This window comes from Sus scrofa, chromosome 2, assembly GCF_000003025.6.
Source record: "Sus scrofa isolate TJ Tabasco breed Duroc chromosome 2, Sscrofa11.1, whole genome shotgun sequence".
Taxonomy (NCBI): domain Eukaryota; kingdom Metazoa; phylum Chordata; class Mammalia; order Artiodactyla; family Suidae; genus Sus; species Sus scrofa.
In genome coordinates this window covers 58828713-58849259 of record NC_010444.4, presented here as the reverse complement: position 1 = coordinate 58849259, position 20547 = coordinate 58828713, and the positions used below count along the sequence as shown (strand labels likewise).

Genomic DNA, 20547 nt, shown 5'->3' with positions numbered 1-20547 from the left:
GTGTAGGTTGCAGACATGGCTCGGATCGCTGTGGCTCTGGCGTAGGCCGGTGGCCACAGCTCCGATTCAACCCCTAGCCTGGGAACCTCCATATGCCGCGGGAGCGGCCCAAAGAAATAGCAAAAAGACAAAAAAAAAAAAAAAAAAGAATACCAACATCAATACGTACCATATGAAACTGCTTCGTGTATATAACATTCATGAATATTTGCTTTTTTCGCATAGGTTAAAAGATTAGAAAGCAAACTTAAGAACTAGCTCTGAGGAATGGGTTAAAAAGGAGAATGGAGAGAGACTTCTACACATTTGCTCTGTTGACCATTTCATTAGCACTTTCTTTCATCTCTATAAACCCTTCCCTTCTAGTCTCTGGGATTTTGGTGGGTTTTTTGTTTATTTTTTTGTTTTTTGCTTTTTAGGGCTGTACTCACGGCATATGGAGGTTCCCAGGCTAGGGGTCGAATCAGAGCTGTAGCCGCTGGCCTTTGCCACAGCCACAGCAACACGGCATCCAAGCCATGTCTGTGACCTACACCACAGCTCATGGCAACACTGGGTCCTTAACCCACTGAGCGAGGCCAGAGCACCCATATTTGTCAAATTTCCCTTATGTGGGAACCCTTGCTTGTTAGGGTGCAATCTTGCAGGATACTGCTGTTGTCCACAACAGCATTTAGGGCAGCAGAGGAGCCAGCATGCAGCCTGTTTCCTCAGATCCAGCCAGACCTTGACTGTGCAGAGAGCATCAACAGGAGCTTCAAACGGAGCTGCCCCCATCATGCAGTGCTGCCAACATCTTGTGCACTGCTACCTCATGTCCAATCAGCTTCTGTCATTGGTAATTAGGAACTTCATCTAATATGTGATCTTACCATCAGGCAATCCAAAAGCCGCATGAAATATTGCCGTACTTACCAAACAGTACTCACTCTAACACAAACTGAAAGTGAACATTCACAAAAACCTTCTAAATGAGGTCATGGAGAAAATTACAGTACATCTCAGGAAAGGAAGATCAGGTGAGCCACATTATGTAATGCATAAAAGTTGAAAGCAGCAACACCAAAATAAAACAGGCTTCTAGGAGTTCCTGTTGTGGCTCAGCAGTTAACGAACCAGACTAGCATCCATGAGGACATGGGTTTGATCCCTGGCCTTGAAAATGCTTTGAATACTGCCTGGCATTCATTAAGTGGTCAACAAATATTAACACAGCATCTCTGCTAATACCCATTTACTGCGTGCTAAGTTTCCCATACCTTTTTTGGATGACATCTATCTACTTCAGAGAATTATAGTCAAGTCTCCTAGCATGATAAGGATTTATCTTATCCCCCTTTTATTTCTAAACCTTGTTTAGGTAGCTCATAGCTGCACGGTTCCAGCAGTAAGATTCCCAGCTGTTGTAGCTCCATGACTTTCCCTTGTTAGTAACTTTTTTTTTCCGTCTGAATTCTTTTCTGTTTAGTCTTAAGTAACATTTCCATACCTCCTTTCTTTCTGGTAGCATTTGCTCGGTATGCAATCTTCCATCTTCGTTTTCCATTTCCTGTGTTGTTTTTTTTTTTTGTTTTGTTTTTGTTTTTGTCTTTTTGCCTTTTCTACGGCCGCTCCCGCGGCATATGGAGGTTCCCAGGATAGGGGTCTAATCGGAGCTGTAGCCGCCGGCCTACACCAGAGCCATAGCAACACCAGATCCAAGCTGCATCCACGACCTACACACAGCTCACGGCAACACTGGATCCTTAACCCACTGAGCAAGGCCAGGGATTGAACCTGCAACCTCATGGTTCCTAGTTGGATTTGTTAACCACTGCACCATGACGGGAACTCCTTCCATTTCCCGTGTTTTAAGTGACTCTGAGAGGAAGCAAAACCTGGTGCTTTTAAACCCCAGCGTCAGGCTAGTAAAGGTAGCGGCAACCTATGGAAACATGGATTCCTAATAAGTTGAATGTATTCAAACTCTTGTTTTGCATCTGCTCTTTCCTCTTCATTTTTTTGTTCTTGTTTTTCTTCTCTTTCCTTTTTTCAGTTTTAGGGCCGCACCTGTGGCATATGGAAGTTCTCAGGCTAGAGGTCGAATTGGAGCTGCAGCTGCTGGACTATGCCACAGAAAAGTAGGCTCTGAGCTGCATCTACAATCTACACCACAGCTCACTGAAATGTCAGATCCTTAACCCACTGAGCAAGGTCAGGGATCAAACTGGCATCCTCATAGATACTAGTCAGGTTCTTAACCCACTGAGCCACAATGGGAACTCCTCTTTCTTTTTTATCATTGGACTGAATTATTTTCTTTTTTCTTTCCTCTCCCCTTTATAGTAGCATGGAAGTTATAAATCCTATTTCTATGCTTTTAGTGGGAATAAGCATTAAAGCTCTTATTCTCTGTCACTGTCCAGAGTTACTCACTAGCTACATAGCCTTATTATAAATAAGACAAGAGCCCTAACATCCACTTCCCTCCTTCCCCTTGCATGTTTATTAAAAAAATTTTTTTCTTCGCTGCGCCCATGGCATATGGAAGTTCTTGGGCCAGGGATCAAACCTGAACCACGTCAGTGGCGATGCTGGATGCTTAGCCTGCTGAACCACCAGGGAACTCCACTCCCTTGCATGTGTAGATAACGTGAGATTTTAGTTTTTCCCCGAAGCATCAATTAGACTTTTTGTTCATTTTGAGGCCTTTGGACAATCCTGCTAAAGGTTAAACTAGAGAGATTCTTGGCCACCTACTTCTTCCCAAGTCTCTCAACATGTGGACATGGCAGACTATCCCTGGAGAGCATAATCCAGAAAAGGTAAGTGCCATCCCACTCCCAGGAGACAATTTAGAAGCTGGGAGAAAACAACGCACGACATGTTGAACTGTTGGGATCATTCTATAAGCTTGTTCCTCTGCAACCTCTTTTGTAGAAAGCAAAGGAAGTCGGGAGTTCCCATCATGGTGCAGTGGAAACGAATCTGATTAGGAACCATGAGGTGGCAGGTTCAATCCCTGGCCTCGCTCAGTGGGTTAAGAATCCGGCACTGCCGTGAGCTGTGGTGTAGGTCACGGACATGGTTTGGATCTGGTGTTGCTGTCACTGTGGCGTAGGCTGGCAGCTGTAGCTTTGATTAGACTCCTAGCCTGGGAACCTCCATATGCCATGGGTGCGGCCCTAAAAATAAGACAAAAAAAAAAGCAAAGGAAGTCTACCTTTCAATCCTTCAAATGAGGAAGTGTCTGTCTGTATTACTGATATTTTAGTGCACCAGAAGGGGTAGGCCACCTTGGGAAAAAGCAGTGGCCAGTTCCGTCCACAAGGCTTGGCTGTGAGGTTGTGAACAAACTTGTGTTTACCCTTCCCCATGAAGAGAGGGAGTCTCAAATCTCTGCTAGACCCCAGCAGGTACAGATAATGGAAACCCTCCCTATCTGCTTTCTAAGAACTGAACCTTTCACTTACTAATAAAAAGAACACATTATTGTGTTAAGACCTAGCAAAAAGAGCATCCTCTGATCAATGACTAAGAAATCCTCAAACACTGGGGAGGAAAGTGAGCAAAATTCCCATCTATCTTCATACGTACAACAGTAATACTGTACAACTGATAATGAAGAAAGAACAATACAGGAAATCAACTTACTCCAAATATAAAGTAAAAATTACTTTTTTAAAGTAATTAAAATAAAAAAAAACAAGGAGTTCCCGTTGTGGTTCAGTGGTTAATGAACCAGACTGGTAACCATGAGGTTGCAGGTTCGATCCCTGCCCTTGCCCAGTGGGTTAAGGATCCAGCGTTGCCGTGAGCTGAGGTGTAGGTCAAAGATGCAGCTCAGATCCCGAGTTGTTGTGGCTGTGGCGTCGGTTGGCGGCTACAGCTCCGATTCGACTCCCAGCCTGGGAACCTCCATATGCCGCGGGTGTGGCCCTAAAAGGACAAAAAGACAAAACAAAAACAAAAACAAAAACGAGCAACACAGGCATATTATCTCTAGAGATACAGAGGTAAATGTTAAGAGTAGTTTAAAGAACTAAAAGTGACTACCTCCAAGGAGTGGAACTAAAAAGTGACTGCATGAGACTGGATCATGGCAGAAACATTTTGCCTTTAGTTCAACTGATTTATTTTCTTACTTTTTTTTTTTGTAAATTACAAATAAGTACTCCTTTTTTTTTTTTTTTTTTTTTTTTTTTTTTTTTCCCCATTTAGGGCCAAACCTGCCACATATGAAAGTTCCCAGGTTAGGGGTTGAGTCGGAGCTGCAGCTCCAGACCTACCCCACAGTCACAGCAATAACAGATCTGAGCTGCATCTGCGGCCTATGCCGCAGCTTGTGGCAATGCCAAATCCTTAACCCACTGATCAAGGCCAGGGATGGAACCCACATCCTCATGAATACTAGTCGGGTTCTTAACCTGCTGAGCCATAATGCGAACTCCCATACAAGTCCAACTTTGAATTAAGTATTCAAACATATGTACCAAAACACTAAGTCTACTAGTTTTTTTAAAAGCACTTTTTTTTTGGTATCACCCTATCCTTATAGTCTCTGGGCAATTCCTTCTAAAGGAACTCACAGGTGATCAAGTCTCCAAGTCTAGGAACCTAATCTGTCTTCATCCAGGTCTATTCTATTGACCAACCACTGAGGTTTTTATTTTAACAATTACATTTTTCATTTCCAAGATCTTAATTGGTCTTTTTGCCTTTTCTAAGGCTGCTCCTGTGGCAAGTGGAGGTTCCCAGGCTAGGGGTCTAATCGGAGCTGTAGCTGCCAGCCTACACCAGAGCTATAGCAACTCGGGATCTAAGCCGTGTCTGTGACCTACACCACAGCTCACGGCAATGCCGGATCCTTAACCCACTGAGCAAGGCCAGGGATCGAACCCGCAACTTCATGGTTCCTAGTCAGATTCGTTAACCACTGAGCCACGACGGGAACTCCTGGCCTGGGAACTTCTATATGCTGCAGTTGTGGCCATAAAAAGCAAACAAACAAACAAACAAAAGCAAATACACAAAGTATAAACTTTTCTATTTCTAGCAATCTAATCTAGAGATAATCCTAAACACATGCCAAAAATGTGATTCATTAAGCAATTCACAGAAAAAAATTAAAAATAGTATACAATCAAAAACATTCTAGGAGTTCCTGCTATGGCACAATGGGTTAAGAATCCTACTGCCAAGACTTGGGCTTCTGCAGAGACAGAGGTTCAATCCTTAGTCCAGCACAGTGGGTTAAAGGATCCACTGCTGCTACAGCTGTGTTGTAGGTTACAACTGTGGCTCAGACTCAATACCTGGCCTGGGAACTTCATATGCCACAGGTGGGGGCATTAAAAAAAAAAAAAAAAAAACTCTAAAAATCCAACAAGAGGGAGTTTCTTGGTGGCTCAGCAGGTTAAGGGTTAAGGATCCAGAGTTGTCACTTCTATGGCTCATGATGCTGCTGTGGCACGGGTTTGATTCCTGACCAGTGAACTTTGGTATGCCTTGGGCGGAGCCAGGAAAAAAAAAAAAAATCTAACAAGAGAGGAATAGCTAGGCGTTCCTGTTATGGCTCAGTAGGTTAAGAACTTGACTAGTATCCACAAGGACTCAGGTTCGATCTCCAGCCTCCCTCAGTGGGTTGAGGATCCAGCGATGCCACAAGCTGCGGCATAGGTCAAAGATGCAGCTTGGATCCAGTGTTGCTGTGGCATCGGCCAGCAGCTGCAGCTCCAATATGACCCATAGCCTGGGAACTTCCTTATGGCTGCCAGTGAAGCCATAAAAAGAAAAAAAGATAGAATGGCTAAACAAAATGACCACCTACTCTATGGACCAGTAAATGCAGCCATCTGAAATGTTTACAGAGAAGGATATGAGCATTTTCCTGTGTTATTTAAAAGGAATAGGGCATATTATATCACAGGATAATCACAACTATCATTAAAAACCAAACAGCCTTTCATGAGCAGAAAGACCAGAAGCAAATGCCCCAAAATGTCAGTGGACGTCAGCAGGCACACAGGTGGCTTCTCCCACCTTTTGTTCTTTATCTTCTCTAATAAGCAAGTTCTGTATTTATGGTGAAAACCTTAATTTTAAAAAGCTGTTCAAGTGAAGAGGCAGTAAGGCAAAAGGAAAAGACAGTTTAACAAACAGTAGCCATCAGTCACAAATAATTTCTGTGACATACTCATCTTATACTCTCTTTGCATATGCACCTCTCACCTCATCCTCAAACTAACACAGCAGGGCCAAGGAGCTCCATGTCTGGATGAGAGAAGGCCACATGGCAGGTAAGCAGGAGGATTAAACCCATGTGAACTTGTCCACCCTCATGCTCTTCCCATTGACAGCAAAGCTCAAAACAAGCATCTTACCCTCTGCTCTGGACACCATCAGAGCAACAAAAACACTGCCATGTGCTTTTTATAGGAGGGATTCTAAAGAGCAACATTTAAAGACTTACCAGTAAGCAGGGTCCTCCTTGAGAAGAGCTCTCTCTTTGGGAGACAGGCTGCCTCCGACTACACGTGAGACCAGCTGGTCAATGATGTCCACCACTTTGTGATCTGCTCGCTGGGGGACCTCTGGAACACACAGAAGGGCTTTCTGAGAAACACACTGGACCACATGGGGCCTAGAAGACCAGGACAGAATTGAGGGCTTAGGATGGAACCTAAGCAGGCACCAGCAACGGAAATCCTCATTCACTAGAGACCAACATTGAAAATGTTAACATAACAGCATTTCTGTTATTCTAGAAACCAATATGCAAAACATCCTCCCAAAAGCTATAACAGCATAATCGCTAAAAAACAGTTACAAACTTATAATGACTGTACAGAGAAATGCATGTACATATTCCATAAGAGGAAATGGTAAATAGCAATTCCATAACACTTTTTGCATATAACTTAACTTGAATGTTCACAATATTAAGGGAAAATAGAAAGACATAAAATGTATCTAGGTATAAAATATGTAAAAGTATATCTAGACTCCCAACATGAAAAAAGGAAGAAAAGATGCATACACAAAGAAAAAAAAGATAAGAAATATGCCAAAAAAAAAAAAAAAAGAAAAAGAAAAAGAAAAAAGGAAATACACCAGAAAGTTAACAGAGGTTATCTATGGGTGGTAGGTTTATCAGAGAATTCTTTTTTTTCTTGATTTTTAGAGCTGCACCTGCGGCATATGGAGGTTCCCAGGCTAGGGGTTGAATCGGAGCTATAGCTGCAGGCCTACACTACAGCCACAGCAACACCAGAGCCAAGTCGCGTCTGCGACCTACACCACAGCTCATGGCAATGCCGGATCCTCAACCCACCAAATGAGGCCAGGGATGGAACCCACAACCTCATGGTTACTAGTCAGATTTGTTTCCACTGCACCACAATGGGACCTTCGAGATTTCATTTTTTATGTGCTTTTTCTATAAAAAATAAACACACATTTTGTAATCAGAAAACATATAAATTAACAAAGAAAAAATTTCCAATTAAAGAAGTCAATGGTCCTAAGGTAGGTGTTGACAGAAAATATTTGCTGAATGTATGAAAACATTTTTTAAGGTGTGAATTTCCTTCAATATGACTTGCATTTTTTTTTTTTTTTTTTTGGCCGACTCGGCCTATGGAGTTCACGGGCCAGGGATCAGATCCGAGCCACTGTTGTGACCTACGCCACAGCTAGGGCAATGCCAGATCCTTTAACATACTCTGCCGGGCCAGGGATCAAAACCTGCATCCTGGCACTGCAGAGATGCCACTGATCCCATTGTACCACAGCGGGAACTCCTGACTTGTAATGCTACCAGCAACACAGAAGTGTGTTATGACCTTAAATACTAGGACTTTTTAGTTTTCTGATACTTAAAAGTTTTAATAGCACAGATGGTCTATTTTTTCATTCATTCAACAAAAATTACCCCGAACTGGAGAGGTTTTCCAGTTTGTTCTGTGGAATGGTATTTTAAACATCCATATCAGATCTTAACAAAAGAGGAGTCAATCCTTCAATTGTCATGTCATTTCCCCTCTGAAATTACTTTCCCTTTTTTTTTTTCTTCTTTTTTTGCTCTTTAGGGCATCACCCATGGCATATGGAGGTTCCTAGGCTAGGGGTCAAATTGGAGCTACAGCTGCTGGCCTACACCACAGCCACAACAACTCGGAATCCGAGTTGTATCTGCGACCTACACCACAGCTCACAGCAACACTGGATCCTTAATCCACTGAGCAAGGCCAGGGGTGGAATCCGGAGCCTCATGGTTCCTGGTGGGATTGTTTCCGCTGTGCCACAACAGGAACTCCTTACTTTCCTTTTTCTTTTGATGTTGGCTCTCATTTTATAGAACTGCTAGATTTATATAATTTTACAAAAGAGTAAGAGGTTCAAAGTCAGAAGCTTTCAAAGACAATGAAATTTGTCCACTGCTGCAATCATCTCTAGGGATAATCATAGCCCAGAGCCAGAAAGTGGGTCCTAGGTTTGGCCCAGCAATCATTCTGAGAACATCTCCTTAAAGAAGGATTAAAAAAAAAAGTTTAGGAGTTCCCGTTGTGGCACAGTGGTTAACGAATCCGACTAGGAACCATAAGGTTGCGGGTTCCGTCCCTGCCCTTGCTCAGTGGGTTAACGATCTGGCGTTGCCGTGAGCTGTGGTGTAGGTTGCAGACGCAGCTCGGATCCCATGTTGCTGTGGCTCTGGCGTAGGCTGGTGGCTACAGCTCCGATTCAACCCCTAGCCTGGGAACCTCCATATGCCGCGGGAGTGGCCCAAGAAATAGCAAAAAGAAAAAAAAAAAAAAAGTTTAATGAAAATAATAGTAATAATCAATATATCCAATCAAAGATGTTTCCCCAGCACTTCTAACAGTAATGGAAGTAGTGGCAGGGCAGTGTCCCATTGAGATGTGGGTGTTGGCGCCATCTACCTGCTGATCAAACAAGAAGACAAGGCTTGCAGATGCCAACTACATGGGAATCCAGCTCTGCTCAGCCTCAGAAGCCTCTTGTAAAAGGCAGCGTGAGTCCAACCGCAAGGAAGAGAGATGAAGTAAATTTACATTAAGTCAATATCAAGATGCAGCAATTGCTATAAAAACACAGAAAAGAGCCTTGATAATCCTATAAAAGAGCAGACTCTACTGTTTGCAGCATGGCAAGACTGCAGCTACAGGCAAGCCTGTACAGCAGCACGGTCAGAGGACAGGGGTGGGCAACATTAGGTTATGGGGGACTTTTTCATCTTTCTTACAAAGTTCTTCAGTATCATTGTTTGTTTGGTCTTTTTGCCCTTTCAGTATCATTGTTATACTGACTTTCTATCCCACTACTCTGGGGCAGGTATAGGGAAGAGGGGTCCTGCTTAAGCCTCGAAACCACTTATGGAAGGCTCCCTCTCTGGGAGGTGTGGCCACTCATCATGGTGGGACCTACCCAGTGCCTGTTGCACAAGGCTGGAGAGGACTGAAGAAAGTCAGGGAAAAACAAGACTTCCCCAGTCGGCTGGGGCAATGGAAGCTAAGAACTATATCAGGAGGAAAAGGGACTTCCTTGCTGGTTACATGGCGACTACACATGCTCATGACCTCTGGGATGTCTGGGTTATGAGAACATTCATCCTGGGAGCTAAGGGAGAGGGAAAAGGGACACAAAACAGTTGTTTCTATCTCTATTACCTTCTTCTTGGTCTTTCCCCTTCCAAGTAAGCCAATTCATCAACTGCAGCTTACCAGGTATATCTAAGTTAGCTCTCGAACTTTAGCCAATCTAAAAAAGTAAACAGGTGAAAAGGTGTCTGTCCTCAAAACACTGCCTCCCTGACTCCCCAGCTCCTCCTGTGCAGGCTGAGGCCTCTCCTACATAGCTCTTAATCCCAGCACAGAAGGGGCTGGGTTTTGTGATTTCTTTCACTCAGGAGCCTGAGGAGTCCTTGGAGACAGTGCCCAGCATTTATTCCCCCTTCTAGTAATACCTGGGGGGTGCGGGGAACACAGGGAAGGGGTGGCATAAGGCCTCTTAACCTTGGCTGCAGGATGGTACAAACACACCAGAAAGTGCAAGCAAAACTGTGTACAAACATATGTGCATTTTTCTCTGGCAAGGACCACAGCTTTTCTTGTCTTTTTGCTTTTTCTAAGGCCGCTCCTGCAGCATATGGAGGTTCCCAAGCTAGGGGTCTAATCGGAGCTGTAGCTGTCAGCCTACGCCAGAGCCACAGCAACGCAGGATCTGAGCTGCGTCTGCAACCTATACCACAGCTCATGGCAACGCCAGATCCTTAACCCACTGAGCAAGGCCAGGGATCAAACCTGCAACCTCATGGTTCCTAGTCAGATTCGTTAACCACTGAGCCACGATGGGAACTCCCAAGGACCATAGTTTTTCATCAGATTCCCAAAGGAGTGTGTGACCCAGAAAGTCTAAGGACTTCTTTGGTGGACAGAAGATTCTTAATACATGCTCACACGCTTATAGAATGAATGGCAGGCATATATTCTGGTCACTGTGAGTTTTCTGCTAAAATTCTGATTTTCTTCCAAATGGTTAAAGAACTTCCATGTACAAATCTCAAAGAGAGTAAGAAACATTACAAGGAAACATGAAAAATAAATCATAACACAGAGTTCCCGTCATGGTTCAGCAGTTAACGAATCTGACTAGCATCCATGAGGACACAGGTTTGATCCCTGGCCTTGTTCAGTGGGTTAAGGATCCAGCGTTTCCATGAGCTGTGGTGTAGGTTGCAGACATGGTTTGGATCCTGTATTGCTATGGCTGTGGCACAGGCCAGCAGCTACAGCTCCTATTTAAGCCCTAGCCTGGGAATCTCAGTGTGCTGCAGGTGCGGCCCTAAAAAAAAAAAAAAAAAAAAAAAAAAGGAAACTTAATCAATCATAACAAACAGAAACTTCTGCTGCTTTCCTTACCATCACTCAGACCACTTGGAGCCTTGGCCTGAATTTCAGGTTTAGCAGGAGGAACTGTTTTCTCCTCATCTCGAGCTGGCTCAGGTTCGGCTTTCTTGACCTGGAGTGGACACCCACTGCTGACCAGCCAAGCCTTTAGGTGATCGATGTACTCTCTCCCAAACAGGGTAGAGTCCTCAAAGTTTGGAAATGCAGCAGGAGAGGGAGCTATATCTTGGAGGCCAACAGCTTCTAAGATTTTCTCTTGTCGGAAAGAAGAGGCCAAAGAGAATGTCTGTCCCAAAAGAGCTAAAGACTTCCGGCAGAGAGAATTAGTGGTCTCCAGGGCAACGGCCAAGTCCAAGGGGTTACTGAGGGTCTTCATCTTGACACTCAGCTCATAGGCATTGCAGGCCATGAGCAGGGGTGTGACACTCTTCAGAAGCCGGTCTTGAAGTCTCATTATGTATTTATCAAAGGGCTTTATGATTTCGAAAAAGCAATTTTTGGTCTTCACAGCACCTTTGTCTAAAAGCATGTTTAAAAACTCGTTATCAACTCTGGGTGTTTTCAAAGCAGAGTGCTTTAAAAATTTGATAGTAAAAAAGCAAAAATCTCTGTGCTCTGGTTTTAAAGAGCATTTGAATGAGGCGAGCATTTTAGCACAGGTTTCGGTTTCAAGTTCAAAGAGAGTCTGGAAAAGCTGGGAAAATTTAACATCATCTTTTATGGTGTGGAATCCTGCCCATTTGATTATTTCTATCCCAAATCTTGAAAAAACATCAGATTTATCTATGAGATCAAAGCTCATCTTTCTTCTGGGGAGCCGAATATCCTTCAGATTAAGCCCCAAAGGGATTTTCTGAGTGGGGAATTGGACATCTTCCGTCCCTGGGTTTGTCCCCAGGGTCACATCAGAACTTGGGGTAGTTTTCTGGATTTGGTTAGTGCCCTGAGTTTTGGGAGTGATACGACTTACAGTGGGTACCTTTTTTGTGCTCACACTTCTCAGTGTGACAAGTTTCCCAACCCCCGCTTTAGGCGTGAGCAGGCCTTGCGTCTCCCCCTTTCCTAGGAGGGCACCTTCCTGATCAACAATGTTTAGACCTCGGCCTCTGCCTTGAACTTGGCTGCTGCCCCTGAGCACAGAGTCAGCCTCCCCTGGATGGTCCACATCATAATCCCGACTCTCTTTCTCCAAACACTCTTTCTCAATCAGCCTGGAGGAGCCAAAGTCCCCCAGTAATGCAGAGGGACCAAAACTATACTCCTGTGACCAGGAGGATTCTTGAGAAACTGAGTGGCCAAAGTCTTGTTCCCAAGAGCCACGGAGTGCAAATTTCCAGTCCTGAGAACGGAAATGTCCCAATTTTCGGTGGCCAAAGACCTGGTCTCGGGAGTCAGTGTGAGAAAATTCCAGATCCCGTCCACATTCTTTGCGAAAGTAGCTGTCTTCACTTACAGAAGGGTTGCTTGATCTGAAGGAAGGTCCTGGAAATACATCACTTCTTAGGCCTTCTCTCCCAGTGTCTCGAGGATGAGCTATAGACCCACCCAGAGTATACCTGCTGTCACTGTGAATGTCATCAAACATATCTGCTCTGGCTCTTGGGACCGTCCTTAGAAGATCTGAAAGAAAAAACCCAAAAAGAAACACAAAGGTACTTTAGACCTGAGGTTACAAACAGATGATTCACAGATCACTAGCCAGCAGGGGTACTTTATCAGAGTACATTTTAGAAATTCACATTTGTTGCCAACATTTAAAATGCATATGATTTCAGGGGGGGTTCCTGTCGTGGCTCAGAGAAATAGAATCTGACTAGCATCCATGAGGACACAGGTTCGATCCCTGGCCTCACTCAGTGGATGAAGGATCCGGCACTGCTGTAGCTGTGGTGTAGGCTGGCAGCTACAGCTCCAATTTGATCCCTAGCCTGGGAACCTCCATATGCCACAAGTGTGGCCTTAAAAAGCAAAAAATAAAATAAATAAAATAAAAATAAAATGCATGTGATTTCCAAAACATACAAAAAGCTCATACAACTCAACAACAACAAAAAACAACTGAAAAATGGGCAGAAGGAGTTCCCGTCGTGGCGCAGTGGAAATGAATCTGATTAGGAACCATGAGGTTGCAGATTTGATCCTTGGCCTTGCTCAGTGGGTTAAGGATCTGGCATTGCCATGAGCTGTGGTGTAGGTTGCAGACATGGCTTAGATACTGTGTTGCTGTGGCATAGGCCAGCAGCTGTAGCTCTGATTAGACCCCTAACCTGGGAACTTCCATATGCTACAGGTGCAACCCTAAAAAGGGAAAGAAAGAAAGAAAGAAAGAAAGAAAGAAAGAAAGAAAGAAAGAAAGAAAGGAGGAAGGAAGGAAGGAAGGAAAAAAAAAGGAAAAGTGGGCAGAAGACCTAAACTGACATTTTTCCAAAGACATAGAGATGGCCAACAGACATGAAAAGATGCTCAACATCACCAATTAGAGAAATACAAATCAAAACTTCTTGGTGCCACCTCACACTGGTTTCAGAATGGCCACCATTTAAAAGTCTACAAATAATAAATGCTGGAGAGGGTGTGGAGAAAAGGGAACCCTGCTACACTGTTGAATGGAATGTAAACTGGTGTAGCCACAATGGAAAAGAGTATGGAGATTCCTCAAAAACTAAAAATAGGAGTTCCCATTGTGGCTCAGTGGATTAAGAACCCGACATAAGAGTCCATGAGGATGCTGGTTTGATCCCTGGCCTCACTCAGTGAGTTAAGGATCTGGCAGTGCCACAAGCTGTGGCATAGGTCACAGATGTGGCTTGGATCCAGTGTTGCTGTGGCTGTGGCATAGGCTGGCAGGTGCAGCCCCGATTTGACCCCTATCCTGGGAACTTCCACATATCAGAGGTGTGGCTAGCTGTAAAAAGGAAAAACAAACAAAAACGACAAAAAGCTAAAAATAGAGTGGCCATATGATCCTGCAATCCCACTCCTGGGCGTACATCTGGATAAAACTATAATTCAAAAAGATACATGTACCTGGCCCAGGAACTTACATATGCCCTGGGTGCGGCAAAAAATGCACCCCTATATTCATAGTAGTACTATTCACAATAGCCAAGAAATGGAATTAACCTAAGTGGATAAAGAAGATGTGGTACATACATACAACTGAATACTACTCAAGTCATAAAAAGGAATAAAATAATGCCATTTGCAACAACATGGATGGACAGAGAGTATTATAATAAGTAAATGAAGAAAGTAAGAAAGAGAAAGGCAAATGCCATACAATATCGCTTATATGTGGAATCTAAAATATGACACAATTGGGAATTTCCACTGTGATGCAGCAGAGGGTTAAGGATCCAGCATTGCCACAGGCTGCAGCATAGGATGCAGATGTGGCTCTGATTTGACCTCTAGTCTGGGAACTTCCATATGCCACAGGAGCAGCCATAAAAAGAAAAAAACAAAATAAAAAAATAGGAGCTCTCACTGTGGTGCAATAGAATCAGTGGCATCTTGAGAACCACTGGGACATGAGTTTGATCCCTGGCCTGGCATAGTGGATCAGGAATCGTGTTGCCACAGCTGCAGCTTAGGTCACGACTGTGGCTCAGATCTGATCCCTGGCCTGGGAGCTCCATATGCTGGGGGGTGGCCAAAAATGACCTGTTGTGGCTCAGTGGAAATGACTATGACTAGCATCCATGAGGATGCAGGTTCCAACCCTGGGCTCAATCAGTGGGTTAAGGATCTGGCGTTGCCATGAGCTGCGGTATAGGTCACAGACGTGGCTCGGATCTGACATTGCTGTGGCTGTGGCATAGGCCAGTGGCTACAGCTCTGATTTGACCTCAGCCTGGAAACCTCCATATGCCGTGGGTATGCCCCTTCCCCCCAAAAAGACCCAAATAAATAAATAACACAAATGAACTTACCTATAAAACAGACACAGACAACAGATTTGTGGTTGCCAAGAGGGGAAGAAAGGACAGGGAGTTTGGGACTTGGGAGTTTGCAGAGGCAAACTATTATACATAGGATAGATAAACAAGGTCCTACTGTATAGCACAGGGAACTTACATTCAACATCCTGTGATAAACCATAATGGAAAAGAATATGAACAAGAATATATGTATAACTGAATCACTTTGCTGTATAGCAGAAATTACACAACATTATGAATCTAGTATACTTCAATAAAATTTAAAACAAAATGCATGTGATTTCACTTAAAATTCTAGATTACTACTTACAAAAACAGAAGACCTACAAGCACTGGGCTTGCATTTGCCCTGACGACAGTCCATGGAGGCTAGGCAGCAATGCCCCTTACTCATTCAGATCTCCTGCTCTGGCTCTGTTTAACTGGCCCTCTTTTAGACTCAGGAAAGGGTATTTGGTCCCCAAATAACCCAGACTTCTTTACTGCAAACAGAACACTTACGTATTTCTACTTCTATCACACAACTGTCTGTCTCACAGAACAGACAGTTTTTCTAGAGGCTGCCTGCCTTTCCTGCTTCCTACGAGGAACTCTTGGCCCACAGTGCCTCTGAGGCTGGTGCCACATCTGACACTGCCCCCACCACATCTGCCTGGGCCTTGGCCAAGCACTTGACCCAAAGTTGGCTGATAGCTCCCTTGGAAAGGTCCACTGAGCCAACCAATACCTGAAAAAACAGAGATTGAGGCAAATAAGAGGGAAGGCAGAAGTTAAACAAGCAACAACAGAGGCCACAGTGGAAACTGCACAGTGTGTGCTTTTGTCCTCCTCTGTGTAGAAATGAGGAAAATAGGAAACTATATTTGCATTTGCTCATTCATGCAAAGAAACTGTAAGAAGCTAGGAATAGAAGTAAACTACAGCTGTACGGGAACACCCACAGTGGGCCTCAGGGAGACTTTGCACAGAGTGCCTTTCTTACTTTCTAGCTTTTGAAACAGAATCTACCATCTAGTTGGAAAGTCAAATGTAAAGAAAAGGGAGAGAGATCATGGGGGGAAAAAAAGAAAACGGAGGGAGTTCCCTTCATGGCTCAGTGGTTAATGAACCCGACTAGAAACCATGAGGATGAGGGTTTGATCCCTGTCCTTGCTCACTGGGTTAAGGATCCAGCATTGCCGGAAGCTGTGGTGTAGGTGGCAGATGCGGCTTGGTTCCCATGTCGCTGTGGCTGTGGTGCAGGCCAGCAGCTGTAGCTCCATTTCTACCCCTAGCCTGGGAACTTCCACATGCCGCAACTGCAGCACTAAAAAGCAAAAAAGGAAAGAAAAGAAAAAGAAAAAGGGAGAGAGAGAAGCCAAGAAGTAGAGATAGGCCGAAAGGCCACAGGAAGCTAAGGCTTTGTATAAATCCAAGTTTATTTGTCCAACAAGTACTTACTAAGCATCTATTGTATGTAGGCACTGCTCTAGGCACTGAAGTTACAGCAGGGAAAGGCGACAACGAAGTCCCTACTTTCCTGGACTTGTCAGTTGAGGAAGTCAAACAATTAACAAAAAATCCTTCAGATATAATAAAAGTGCCAATAAGAAATATCAAGCAGGTGGGAACGTGAAGAGGGAAAACCATTTTTAGACAGGCTGGTAAAGGTGGGCAGCTCTGACAACAACGTATCTGAGTAGCAGAGGCCTGAAGTGCAGAGCCAGAACGTGCAGTTATGGGGAAAGCCTTCCAGGTAGAGGGAGTGTGAGGACAAAGCCCTGAGGTAAGATGAGTAGGGGACAACTGTGGCCAGAATAGAACAGAGGGAAGGAGGGGCAAAATGGTAAGGAAGCAGGACCTAAACTCTGCTGTACATTGAAGTTCCTGGGGACCTTCAGGTATACTGATTTAATCAGGTTGAGGTGTGACCTGGGCATTATGGTTTTTTTTTAAAAAAACCCAAATGATTCTTATGTGCAGCAAAACTAGGGAACTATTACAACAGCAGATGCAAAGAGAAGGGAGCAGATACCAGAGCAAGCCAGGCCCTTAAGAGGACTCTGGCATTTACTCTGAATGAGACAGAAAGCCTTAGGGGGTTTAGAGCAAAGAGACAACCTCACTGGTTGCTGTATGGGGAACAGACCACAAGGAACAAGAGTGGATGCTGGAGTTCCCGTCGTGGCGCAGTGGTTAACAAATCCGACTAGGAACCATGAGGTTGCGGATTCGATCCCTGGCCTTGCTCAGTGGGTTAAGGATCCGGCTTTGCCGTGAGCTGTGGTGTAGGCCACAGAATCGGTTCAGATCCCACGTTGCTGTGGCTCTGGTGTAGGCTGGCAGCTACAGCTCCGATTGGACCCCTGGCCTGGGAACCTCCATATGCCGCAGGAGCAGCCCAAGAAACGGCAAAAAAAAAAAAAAAAAAAAAAAAAAAAAAAAGAGTGAATGTTGATGTTCCAGCAAGAAGTCCACTGAGATAATCCAGTATTGATGGTTATTGATGCTGTGGCTAGGGCAGTAGCATTAGAGATAGGGTGGTGGCTGGATTCTGCACAACAGGATCTTCCAAAGACTTGGTTTACAAGGCATGAGAAAAGTGCAGAGTAGAGCAGAGACACAGAGAAAGGCTGACCAATGGACCTCGCAGTTTTGTGACAAAGAGATGGTCCCAGAATCATCTAGCATCCTACTGGTTTCAAAGTCTCCCCGTCCTTTGAACTTTCTTGAGATAACTAAGATATGTATTGGTGTTTGGGTCTCTAGGTAAAAATAAACAAGATTTAAATTTCCATACATGTGTGTATATGTACATATATATATAAACACATAATTATTCACGATTCATAAATGGCTAAAAGAATTAAAGGATATACACAATACCACAAATATGATTACTTTTGAGGGATAAGGAAGCTACAAACAGGCTTGTCACATCCTATTTTTAACTACTTAATTTTTCTAATTTTTTTGTAACAGGAATGTTTTGTGTGCTACTCATTAATTTCTGAAAACTCAGAAGCTGGAAACAGCCTCTGAGCCTCAGTTTCTCCAGGTTCAAAACACCTAACAATAGTTATCCCTACCCTAAGCACTCAAGACTCATCCAGCCAACACTGAGGAAGCCTCTTCTATGCTGAGGCTGGCTCACCAACTGGTGCAGCAGCAAGCAGTACAGGCCCAAAGGAGGCCTGGAGGATGCCAGCCCACAGCACAGGAGCAAGCATACTGTGTAAAATCAATCTTAAGGACTACTAGGACCTCCTGGGAGAAGGCACCTGTGAACTGGGTCTTAGTGCCTGAGGTGAGGGAATTAACCATGCAGAGCTGGGATGAGGGATTCACAACAAACAGGCCTGAGGCAAGGGAGTGGGGCTGGGAGCCTCGGGTGCCATGGGAGACCCCCACATTGTCCTGCAACCTGTGTGGGCACCATTTTTTATTTTGCTGGCATGATGTTTCAAAACTTTGCAAAGGGAGTATTTTCAAGCAGAGCCTACATTCAGCAGCTCCACAGCCCCCACGCCCCTCTGTCTTGCACACACCAGTTACCTTGCTGCTCCTGCACATGTCTGAAGATGTAAACCTAAAATGCAGAGCCCCAAAAGTCCAAGCAGAGCCTTGGCCCAGCAAGACTGACATTAATAGATCTGTGGGGAGAGCAAATTTGAGGGGAATGAAGCCAGAAACGAAAAGATCTTTCAGAAGGAGATTATTGCAATAATCCACATGAGTTTGGAGTTCCCGTTGTGGCTCAGCAGAAATGAATCCAACTAGTATCCATGAAGATGCGGGTTTGATCTCTGGCCTCACTCAGCTGGTCGGGGAGCCAGCATTGCCATGAGCTATGGTATAGGTCGCAGACGCAGCTCAGATCCTGAGTTGCTATGGCCGTGGCGTAGGCCAGCAGCTACAGCTCCAATTGGACTCCTAGCCTGAGAACTTCCATATGCCGTGGGTATGGCCCTAAAGAAAAGGGGAAAAAAAAAAAAAAAAAAAAGAAGTTCAAACCTGGGTAGCAGGGTAGCTATGGTGGGTACAGAGCCAGAAGATTGATTTAAGGACCCTCTTTAGTTGGGGGCCAGTGCCCGGAGAGAAGAAGCTCCAAATAATAACAATACTTCCTTCTACATAATGAATTGGCAAGTGGACCAGGAAAAAATTTTATCTTCTCTTAACAAATACGAAGGCAGGCTCTTTTGCATTTTGCCCAAAGCATTGAAATCCTCTTGCTCTGACCCTAAACACAGGCCCCATCCCCTCCAGCCCCTCAAAATAAGCAGTTCAGTTTACCTTGAGCTTTAAACTGAAGAGCTTCACCTACAGCCTCACCACTGGGGTCCATATGATATCGTTTAGCCTTTTCCTGCAATACAGCATCAAAAGTCTCCTGTGCAATTCTCCTTGTTGCCATGTTTCTCTGACCTGCAGTAAGAAGGGGAAAAAAGACACTAGGAGTGACAACTAATGCTCACAGAGCCTGCTCTATTTTACCTAATCCTCAAAGTAAAAGGCAATAATCCATAATCTGACATGGTATTTCAAAGGGAGGCTGGATTATTTTAAGAAGAGCTCTGCCCTCATGAACCTCAGAGGTGTGTGTTAGCTGAGAAGGAGCAAGACAAGCATGTTGATCTCGGACAATTTATTTTGCTTCTCTAAGCTCATTTCCTCAGAATCCCTTAAAAGCAGCTCTATAAAAGCAGTCCTGTCTCCTGGGGTTACTGAAGGACTGCACGAAGCAATACATAAAACTGAACACAACAGTGTAGGGGAGCAGGGACAAACCTAACCTTGCAAATGGTGGTTAGGGAAGATGTGATATTTCCCATTTCTGTTTTCCCATTTCACAGACAGAGCAAAGAAACTCTGAGAGCAGACTTCCCCTCTGACAGAGAATTCTCAGTGAGTGAGTGGAGAAGTCCCTGACCAGTGACAATGACCTACTGACAGAGCTTACTCTGTGCCAGGTCCTGCTGCAGGGGAGGGAATCCCACAAGCCCATTTACTTCTCACACCAACCCAGGAAAGAAGTGGGTCCTATTATGAATAAAATTATACAAAAATGCAAAAGGGAAATTCAGACTCAGTGACCCATGCAAGGTCAGGTAGCCCAGACTGGAACCTGGCACACAGGGCCCTGGTGGTGGGGACAAAGCCCTAAAGGCTGAGTAGAAAAAGACTGAAAAACAAAACAGGGGAATCCAGTAGCAATGTCCTTTACCACCAAGATATCCCTTCCATCTTGAAATCTCCAACCTCAAAACCCAAACTTGTTTCTGCCTTATACTCATTTCTTATAATCATCACCTCCTTTTCCCATCCTTCAGCCCTTTTTCTGAGGCACCCCTTGCTCTGTGCTATCGAAGGGGAGGGTCTCCCGGCCAGGTGGCCCGGGATCAATTCAAGTGACCTAACCTTTCTGAGCCTCCACTTCCCCACCTATAGAATGGGCAGCTCATGATGAGGAGTTGCTGTGGGGATGGAATCGGTTAAAAAAAAAAAAAAAAGCAAACAGCCGAATTCAGCGACCCGCCGCCGTTACTGTCCCACTAGAGGGGCTGTTCCAGGCTCAGGCTGAATGAATGAACGAACGAATAAACCCCTTCGGGAGCGGCCCGCCTCCTCTCAGCCTCCGAAGATGAAGAAAAGGGGGCGTCAGGCCCGGGAGGCCGCAGACCGCCCCCCAGGCTGACGCGGCCGCCGCGCAGCCCAAG

At 44.6% G+C, this 20547-nt stretch overlaps 1 protein-coding gene across 19 annotated transcripts in view; it reads right to left on the bottom strand.

The window, feature by feature from the left end:
* SUGP2 (SURP and G-patch domain containing 2) overlaps positions 1-20547 on the bottom strand; it is a 37851-nt gene that overhangs the window by 16600 nt on the left and 704 nt on the right. For 15 of the 19 annotated variants that reach the window (XM_021083458.1, XM_021083461.1, XM_013991310.2 and 12 more), the window contains exons 2-4: positions 19124-19255; positions 10920-12527; positions 6452-6572 (exon numbers count right to left, since the gene is read on the bottom strand). In XM_021083458.1, the coding sequence (XP_020939117.1) occupies positions 6452-6572; positions 10920-12527; positions 19124-19244 (1850 nt within the window). In that variant the 5' untranslated portion in view covers positions 19245-19255. Of the gene's footprint in view, positions 1-6451; positions 6573-10919; positions 12528-19123; positions 19256-20248; positions 20527-20547 lie in introns of those variants that run through there. The other 4 variants (XM_013991314.2, XM_021083459.1, XM_021083460.1 and 1 more) reach the window with 2 other exon arrangements.